Here is a 9815-nt window from a genome sequence, read left to right as displayed (position 1 = left end):
GAATCTTTTAGATTCACGAATCATTGAAGATTCATTTATCTTTCGAGATTTATCCTTGGATCCATGGAGATTTATGAATCCTTGGAAGAGTCGATTCGAGATTCGAATCACTCATCACTGAAGATTCATATGAATGAATCTCAACGAAAGAGTCATGAAACCTGACATTAATACATTACCTTTTCCTATTCAAGCACACAACATAATAACTTTCTTTTTTCTTCTTTGGCACAACAACCGCTGTCGGCCAAGGCCTGCCAGTATCCACTAGTAAAGTGAGTTTGGCTTTCAGTGACTTATTGTTACCATAGCAGGATAGTCAGTCCTACGTATGGCGGCACGGTCAATTCGGGGCTTGAACCCATGACGGGCATGTTGTTAAGTCGTTCGAGTTGACGACTGTACCACTAGACAGGTCCAAAAAACATAATAACAGACCTGAATCTAATACTGAACCAGTATAGATAGTGGAACCTGTACTGAATCCATACCGGTCCAGGAACCATAACCAATGTTATACTGATCTAAGAACTGATCATGAATCCATACCTGTCCTAGAACCTATCATGAACCCATAACGGTCATGAAATCTATCATTAACCTAATCATAAATCTATACCGGCCCTGGAACCGATAATGAACCCATACCAGCCCTGGAATCTGACACGAATCCATGCCGATTCTGGAACCTATCACGTACACATACCGGTCCTGAAACTTATCATGAACCCATACATGTCCGGGAGCCTTCCATGCATCCATACCGATCGAGAAATAGCTCACGAGGGTCCGGGTCTGGAACCGATACAATTCCAGTTCCAGTCGACAAACTATACTCGGTTGTAAAGGTGAAATAGCGCAGGAAATTTAGTAGAATTTGTATCATGATAATGAAAGCACATCGTTTGGTTGCACAAAAAACGATTAACACTATTCTGTCTCTTCGTACGAGGGGTTTTTGGGCGAAAAACTCGGCCAACTAGGTAGTATTTCTGTTAAATTATCTTTTTCTGACCTGAGCATGGCCAAACGGTTTTAAAACCGTTTTTGAAAATATGAATTTTAAATGTGCTCTAGTTCAAACTGGTCCACCGACAGCGCCATCTATCGCTGGTTTTCGTATCTGCTAGAACCACCATGCGCCAGCGCGCACCGGACCTGTTCGAATGTGTAACGTATCGTAAGCGGGTATGCAAATAATCTCCTTTTTAGTGTTGTTTTACGCTGGGCAAATTGTATTTACCACTTCCTCAATGATCGATTACAATTCGGCTGCTCATTCCCGGGGCGATATGTGACAAGACACGCGAGCAGGAAAGTAACGCAAACCGGAACGAGTGATTTTTCATTATTTTTTTTAACCAAAATGGGAATAAAACGGATTACCGCACCACTAAACTATTATAAGCATGAAACGAAATTTTGGAAAGATAATTAGCTGCACGAGCACAGTGCAACAACAACAGCAGCAGTGTGTTTGTCTACGTGTCTGTGACAACTTGCGAGCTGCGAAATAAATAACGTCTCCTACTTTTTCAAAAACTTCAATATCTTTGCTTCCCGCTCACTGGTCGCTTGGCTGGAGGCGGATGCGGATTGTCTAAAGTTGCGGTTCGGTATGCGGTTCGACGGACCGGCCGGGACCGTCTCGTGCGGGGTGCTCTCGATTGCCGTGGTGCCGCTGCTGCTGGCCTCCATGCTGGTGTTGGTGGTGGTGGTGGCGGTGGTCGTGTCGACGGTGGTCGCGTTTCGTTTTGCTCGTGCCGCTACAACGGCCGCACCGGTTGCGTTCGACAGCTGGCCGAGCAGCTCGCACCGTAGCGCGAAGCCGGTCGGGGCCGCGGCCATACTGTCCCCGGTGGCCGTTTGATCAGCCGTGCTGAAGTGCAGCAGGACCTGGGGAAAGCAGCCCGCATCGAGCAGGGAAGCCGCGGGCTGCAGCACCACCTTCGGCGGTGTAGTATCTGTGAAAGGGGAAGAAGAAGGTTAATTTTTTTTTGTATGGATAGCAACGGCTTGACAGTCGAATGAACCGGGCGAATGCTTACACAAGCAGAACGATTGGTTCGGGTCGGCCAGATAGCCGCGCACAAACTCCACCACGTGCCCGACCGTTTCGTACACCTGAAAGACGCCCTGCAGGATGTGCCGGTCGGGGAACTGCACGCGGATGACGGCCTGCCGGTACCGGCCCATGCTGCTCAGCAGCTGCTGGTTGCGCTCGAGCTCGCGCAGCTCGCCGGTCAGCAGCGGTGCGTCCTCGAGCGATTTCACCCGCTCCTGCAGCTGCTTGTACAGCTGCATCATCTCCGGCACGGTCAGGTCGAAGAACGAATCTGCCACCTCGGTCTGGTCCCGCTCGGCGGTCGACGCGTGGAACAGCACCGCGTCCCGGTCGCCCAGCACCACGATTCGCGCCTCCGGGCGTGGCCTTTCCGGCACCGCTTCCTCAACCGCTTGCTCGCCAGCCTTGGGCGCGTCCGGCCGCTCGACGGCCACCTTCTTTTCCGCCGGTTCCGTTTTTCCCTCCGCTTCGTTTGGTTCCGCTTGCGGCTTCCCCTCAGCCGGTTCGATCGTTGGTTTGGCCACGTTCGGCGGTTCGCTCGAGCCGGTAGCCGAAGGCACAGCACTGGTGGTGACGGTGGTCGTTGGTGGTTTGGCGTCGTTCCGGGCCGGCACCACCGGCGGCAACGGGGCGGACACGTTCGCCTGCTGCTTGGGCTCCTCGGCCCGGCGCTGCAGCAGCCGCAGTGCCGCCCGGCCGCGCGTCAGCCCGAGGCTTTTGAGCGTGGTGGCGGGCAGCTGGGCCCAGTACACCTCCCGCCGCATGTACACCAGCACCGGGTGCGACTCGGCAGTGGCCCGGGCGGGACAGAGCGCCACCAGCACGTCCAGCAGCGACTGGGACGGCTTGAACGTGCCGTTCGCCGTGCGCGTACCGTCCTCGAGCTGCAGCTGCACGACCACGTCGTCCTCGACGCGGGCCCGCTTCGCCTTCGCCATCTCGAGCAGCGCATTGTTCGGGATGCCGGCGAACCGGTACATGGTTGAGAGGTCGAGCACCTTGTTATGGTGCAGCAGGTCGTACTCGTCCTGCGGGAAGTTGTACTTACGGCAGACCGTTTCCAGTATCTGCAATGCAATAAGGCGGATATGAACCGGCCGGGTTTGATTGCGGAGGGTGGCGGTTACCTACCTCCAGGATGGTCATGTTCGGCTCCACCTTGACCGTCTGGCGGCGTCCGTGCACGGTCAGCACGGTGACGGTGGCCATCTTTCGCTACTTTTCGCACGGCTTCACGAGACCAAAGCGCTCCGAAAGCCAAACACTGACACATACGGTCGGTCCCGTGGCGTAACGCGTGGCCAGACGCGAGCGTTCGGGCGAAGGACGGTCCAAAACACACACACTCCCGGCTTCTCGACCGGCTGTGATTGTAGCGCAATGACTTGCTCGGTTAGCGCTGCATGGGGCGACGTTCGCTCGCCAGAGATGTAAACATTTCACCGCGCTGTGACAGCTTGCACACGACGAGGTGAAGCTGCGTCTACACGGCGACCGTTTCAAATGTCCGCTTGGTCGGTGACGGTTAGAAGGGGTGTTGGGTTTTCATGAAACTTTCGTTAACACTCATTCATATTAGTGGTGGACTAACCTGATTCCGATTCCGGAGTTGGCTTTGGAATCGATTCTGAAATCGGAATCGGTAACAATGTGGGAATCACAATTTGCTCCGGTAATGGAATCAGAATTGACTCCAGAAATGGAATTAGCTCCGGAATGGGAATTCAGGGAATTCAGAGAAGCGGAATCAGTCCGGAAGTCTCCATGAGAGTGATTCGTTTACAAGTCAATTTTGAATCTTAACGGCTATCATTATGTAGCATCATTAGATCCAAACGTCTATTCTTATGGAGATGCTGAAACCAACTTCGATTTCGAATCCGATTCTGATATCGGAGCTAATTCCGATTCCGGAGCCGATTCAATTCCGGAGCCAATTCCGATTCCGGAATTGATTCCGGAAAATTGTTCCGGGCCTAATATCCGGAATCGATTCCAGAAAATGTCGGAGCTAATTATATTTAATTCATATAAATCTTCAGCGATGAATAATTCAAATCTCGAATTGACTTCTTCAAAAATTCATGCATCTCTGAAGATAAATAGATCTCCAAGGAATCATGAAAACGTAAGAACGTAAGTTAGATTGTCTAGGGATGCATGCATTTTTATAGATGTTTAATTTTCAAAATATTGAAATTGCGCGATCCCATGGTACATTGGTTAACTCGCACGACTTAACATCATGCCCGTGATACTTCCACCGTCTCTCCGTAGCAAAACAAACTATCCGACTGCGTGGTACTTGCCAAGAAGTCTCGAAAGCCTGTATATGCTGGCATGACCACGTAGGTTGTTACGCTAAGAAGAAGAATAAAGAGAAACTCAAGCTATATGAATCTTTGGAGATTCGTGGATCTTTCGATAGATGCATCTTTTGAAATTCATGAGCCTTTCGGGATTCATGGATCGTTGGTAATTCAATTAATAAGAATCTCCGTTGCAAATAATCGTGAATCACTTCAAAGATTCATTCAGGTTCATGAATTTGAATCAGTTTTACCCAACACTAGTTAGAAGCGATTTAAAAAAAGATCTTATCCAATGCTTCATTAATTGGAACCAACGCTTCATAACTGATCTTTCCTCACCTGACGGTGCTGCTGCCGCATGACGGGCAGCTCTCAGCTTAATGATAGCGATACATTCGTTTCGCATACCACACCACTTTTTGCCATATATCTATTTTTAACCGCACCCTGTTCTCACGACAAACGGCTGCCACTGCTCTATTTTTACAGCGCGCGGGTAAGGTTGTTTTCACACACGCGATTTTTCCGGGTTTGTAGTGTTTTTTTAGAATACTTAATCTACCGAATGCTTCTTTTTTTTTTTTGGTTAAATCTTGCCTGGAATCACAGCGTGTTTTACTTTATTGCTCTTCAAAAGTTGTCGCATCGTCGTCCGCCACACCTCGGCAGCGGGCTGCCGGTTACAAGCTAACAACGCTATAATACGGTTGCATTATGCCTTCGAATATTATGCTCTTTTCGGTTCGTTACGGGGGGTGGTGGGGTGGTCGAAAAGAAAAGCCGGTATGGGCACCCGGCCCACCGGCCACATCCGACCGCGCACGGTGGTATCGTTCTGTGTGTGAGCGTCTCGTCTCCTGTTCTGCCCTGCCAACTGTGCCCATCTGTGCAGGAATATCCCTGGCGTCCTCGTCTAGTAATAGTTAAGTCTTTTCAAGTTCGGCGTACATGTGTGTGTTTGTGTGTGTGTGTCTCTCTCTCTCTGTGTGTACTGTCTAATATGGCGTCTAATAGGAAACATCCGGAGAAAACGCTGCTGAAAAAGGACTACCCCCCATACCACCCACTGCTATGGGGGTGTGCTTTTCCTTTCCTTTCCCTATTTTCCTGCCACATTTCATCCGCAAGTGTGTGTGTTTTTGTTCGCTCGCTGTTTGCGCTTCTTCTATGCTCTATCCGGATTATTAAACACACACAAAAAAAGGTCACAAATAATATAAAACTAGCTACCTGTAAAATAAACATAATAATGCTAAACTACTTAAGCCTTCTCTCTTTTAGCTGGACTAGAAAAAATAAATTAAAAAAATAGGCCACATCAAACCGCGTAAAAACAATCTAAATAATAATGACCCTACACGTGCCTGCGCCCAGGACACGTGTTTACACCGCTTTGGCTTTGGTTTCGTTCTACGATGGTGTGAGTGTGTGTGTGTCTTGATTTTGGATGGAACCACACCACACCATATGGCAAGCGTGTGTCAAATCAAACCTGAAGGAAGTGAAAGTACGAATGAAAATAAGTGAAATTTGCCTCCAAACCTAAAGCTTTGACCGGTTCGTTTGTTTTTTTTAATCGACGCTTAAATTTAGAATGGTATAGCTGCTCGGGGCGCGTACACAATACACACGCGCACGATCACGCGCTTGTGTGTGTAGCCGATCAAAAGGGGAGCGCAAAAGAAAAGAAAAAAAAAAAGCACGCACACACACATGCAATACTAAGCATTAGAAAAATAAAATCCTAAACGCCGCGTGCTGTGTGTCCGGCTTTAGTTGGACTTTTTCGCATCCTTCGGCTCCTCCTTGGCCTGGCCGCGGCCCAGAATCTTGGCCAGGCTGTCCCAGATGCCGCCGAACAGCAGCGCGCAGCTCAGGTTCTCGAACGGCACGAACGGATCGTGGATGCCGAGCAGGATCGACGACAGCTTGAAGTACACCAGGAAGATGACGATGCCGAAGTAGACGAGGGCGTGCGGGGCCGAGATCAGATCCGTCTTCTTGTCCAGCACGAAGATGATCGACGCGATCAGGGACGCCTTGGTGTAGCTGTAGGAGGTAAAATAAAAATAATAAATAAATTCTGTTCTATCTTCTTCGGGGTGGGCGGGGAGCGCCATCACTTACAAGCTTGGCTGCAGGAACTCCATCGCCGTCGGGGTCCAGACACCGCGGATCAGGCGCTCGATCAGCTTGGTAAAACCGGCCCCGTTGCCCTTGAGCGTACCGATGATGATCATGATGATGAAGGCGTTCGGGTACAGCTTGGCGGCGTGCGTCACCCCGTCGTGGATCTGCAGTGGGGAAAAGTGAAGGGAAAACGGGTTAGCAAAGTGAGCCGGCCTGGCGCTGTTGCACGATCGGTTGATAGGCTGACACGTGTCCGGGAGGTCGGACTGCGTGTTCTGTTGACCACGTTGCTTGCACGTAGGCAATCTTTGGGGCAGAAGCCCCATTCCCACTGCTCCACATTACATCACAATGGGAAGGATAATTGATTGAGCAGGGAGGGGGAGGGTTTGCACAAAAATTGATAGCTGTGTGTTGCCGCCCGGTTTTTGATTGCGCCAACAGTCGCCATTCCGACTTTCCTACGGGTATTGCCGGCGCTGGTCCGCTCACCTTCTTTGCGCGGTAGATTTCCTTCATCGCGCTGGCCACCAGCTTGATCGGCAGGAACTTGGCCACCTTGTAGCCGATGTCGAACGGCGTGTAGAAGACGATGTACCAGCAGGCGGTCGCGACCAGCAGCTGGGGCGTGTTCTTGAGCGGCGCCAGGATCGGCTCGCCGAGCAGCCCGTTCGCGACCATGCCGCCGGCAAAGACGACCAGCATCGTCGACAGCCAGCAGGCGAGCGGGTGCTTCCGGGAGAAGGTGTGCGCGCCCGCGCCCAGATCCTCCTTCACCGACAGTGCGCACAGCAGGCTGTGCGCGACGTCGAAGTACGGGAACATCTTCAGCTTGATCACCTGGTTGGCGATGTCTAGGAACGCCTCCGGATCCATGGTTGGGCGCGCGGATTGATCTTACTTCACACAACACACACACACACACACGCGCGCGATTCAAGAGCAGCACTTGATTCCTAAAAAAAAACAGCCAACAAAATTAATTAGTAAACATTCGTTTCACACACAACCGCGCACGCAGTTCATTGTGCAATTTAGTTAGGAAAATTTAGTTTTTTTTTGGGAAAACAGGCCACACTGGAAAACGCACCGCACCAAAACGGACGGACAGGACGGGCTATAGAAAGCTGCGTGTGCACACACGGACCGGAACGAACACGGCACGACTGTACGGCTCGAGCTAAGCGACACGAAAAAGGCCCCCGGGCATGCCAGGGTCTCGCTCGCCAGCTTACGCCGGCTGCGAGCCGGCCGGGCTTGCGCAAACCGATCATGCCAAACCCGAACAGGTGTGTGTGTGTGTGTGAGAGAGAGAGAGAGTGAGAGATGGCCTCGCAGGAGGTAGCGATTGAGGAAAACAGATTGTGGCTAAATGTGCGTACAATGCAGCCAAACGGGTTCCTCCAACACCAAATCTCTCGACTATCATTCTCTTGCTTCTCACCACGAAACTATTCTCAGCAAGAAATGGCTGCAAAACGGGCCTTAGTTTTCCGGGTGCGCTGAAGGCGGGGAAAAACTATTTCCGTACCTCTCGCAACGCTTCTCTCTCTCTCTCGTTCTCCCGGCAATCGTCGGGGGCTCCCGGGGCCGGTTTGAGCGCTCAACTCAAGCGCGTACGCTTGAAGTATGAAGCGGCCCCCAAGGGGCCGAGGAAAGCCCGGGTTTAAAATTAGAACGGCACGCCGCTACGTCCACGCCGAGCACACGATTTCGGCTGCTTCAATAAACTCCACGAAAGCGGCCGGTTCATCTGTACCGACGGGCGTCACGACCGTCACGCGTGCACACGGCGCGACGGACGCCCAGGGAGGGGCCAGGCCATCGGGACAAGCGCCCCGCCAGTCCCGAGCAGCGTCGAGTTGACGCTTTCGCTCGGCATGGGAGGTTTGTATGTTTTATTTATAAACTTGACCACGGCGGGGGGGCGATTTGATGCTGCTTCGGGCGCGCGATAACGCAAGATCACGTCTCCTTCGCCGCTGCAGCGGTCTGTGAAAATGGGCATGAAAAACAACACTCACGCACAGCAGCCCTCCTCGGACAATGGTTCCTTGCAAGCTTTGATTTTGAGGATATTGATAACGCTCGTCTAACCTTCACCAGAGTGTGTGACGTTGAGACCATGTATTGTAGTTTGATAATTTTTAGCTATAATTTACGTTTTTTCTTACCGATTGCAGCCAGTCCTAGCCTCTCGCACTCAGACGCCTTTGCGTTTTGTTTTCGTTCGCCGGAACACAATACAAGTAGGGAAACGTCAGCCGCAAATCGATCGAGCTGTCAAAGTGAACCGCTCAAGCAGCGGTTACACGACGTGCAGCCGTTCTGTTTACAGCTGTTTAGGGTGGTGGCAACGCTCATACAATGCGATTTTACTCGATATGCGAGCTGTGGGACACTTTACTGACTCTTTCTTAAGTGAAATGAATTGAATGTAATGGGAATTGGACTCTATAGCACCCTTCCCAAGTGCCACAAATCCACTAAACGACCACTAAACGGCTTCTAAACGACTCAAGTTCTCTACCTAAACGGAATATAGAAAGACTTCGTTTAGCAGACGCCAAACGACTCATGCATTCTAAAAATAGCAAAAAAGCTGGTGGCGCTATCTGTTGGTGGGATACCCCAACCAGTTGAGCTTCATCGCTTGGAGGAGAGCTTTCTCATTTCCTCTGTACTGTTGTATGGTTTCGCATTGAAGTTATGCATCGCTAGAACTAGAACGGCGATACGATTGTTTAAATACTAAACTCCAACGGAAACCACCAGCACTGAAGCAAGTGAGATTTGAGCAATGGTCATTGGTGTTGATACCCACGTATCTAACCACACGACCATTTATATAGATTTTTGCTCAGACAGTTAGAAGGCTATATAGGTCAAAATAAAATGCAACTTGTCGAAACACATTGCAAGAAAAGGATAGCAATATAATGATGAGTTGTAATACGCCATCTATTGATCAAACCAATGAAGCTGTGGAGCTTTCATTTTTTTTCTATGGATATTCAATTTTCCAGTCGTTTAAGCTTAATCTGTGGCGCTTGGGTTGTTGGACAAATCTAATAGGAATTTACAAGGAGCTTGTCCGACAAGGATGCCAGAGTCCAATTTCCAACACATGAAGTTCACTTCCCTTAGGAAAGAGTCAAGGAAGTGTCCCACAAATATGAGAACCGGCCGCGAAATTCCAGTCCGTGTATTTTCAGCCTTGCGTTAACGGTGAAAATATAATCGTATGCCCCAAATAGCCAGCTCGTACTTTATAGCTGATTTAAGGCTGTTTAACGAAAAATCGTTCC

General features: G+C 50.3%; 2 protein-coding genes across 3 annotated transcripts; both read right to left on the bottom strand.

Annotated features, from left to right (window-relative positions):
• Nucleotides 1-1338: 1338 nt before the first annotated feature.
• On the bottom strand, nt 1339-3509 carry LOC121596130 (tether containing UBX domain for GLUT4). The gene is made up of 3 exons (XM_041920807.1): nt 3197-3509; nt 2049-3132; nt 1339-1964 (listed from the first exon to the last, which is right to left on the bottom strand). The coding sequence occupies exons 1-3, from the start codon at nt 3272-3274 to the stop codon at nt 1528-1530; spliced, it is 1599 nt and encodes a 532-aa protein (XP_041776741.1). The 5' UTR covers nt 3275-3509; the 3' UTR covers nt 1339-1527.
• Nucleotides 3510-4980: 1471 nt separating this feature from the next.
• Nucleotides 4981-8782, bottom strand: LOC121593793 (trimeric intracellular cation channel type 1B.1). Of its 2 annotated transcripts, none has more exons than XM_041916477.1 (4): nt 8682-8782; nt 7000-7463; nt 6505-6671; nt 4981-6426 (listed from the first exon to the last, which is right to left on the bottom strand). In XM_041916477.1, the coding sequence occupies exons 2-4, from the start codon at nt 7381-7383 to the stop codon at nt 6150-6152; spliced, it is 828 nt and encodes a 275-aa protein (XP_041772411.1). In that variant the 5' UTR covers nt 7384-7463; nt 8682-8782; the 3' UTR covers nt 4981-6149. The 2 variants fall into 2 exon arrangements, with proteins under 2 accessions (XP_041772411.1, XP_041772400.1); XM_041916466.1 differs by lacking the exon at nt 8682-8782 and adding an exon at nt 7598-7713.
• Nucleotides 8783-9815: the final 1033 nt, after the last annotated feature.

Source organism: Anopheles merus, chromosome X (genome assembly GCF_017562075.2).
Source record: "Anopheles merus strain MAF chromosome X, AmerM5.1, whole genome shotgun sequence".
Taxonomy (NCBI): domain Eukaryota; kingdom Metazoa; phylum Arthropoda; class Insecta; order Diptera; family Culicidae; genus Anopheles; species Anopheles merus.
Note: the sequence above shows the minus strand (reverse complement) of the source record. Positions and strands in the feature narration are given on the sequence as shown.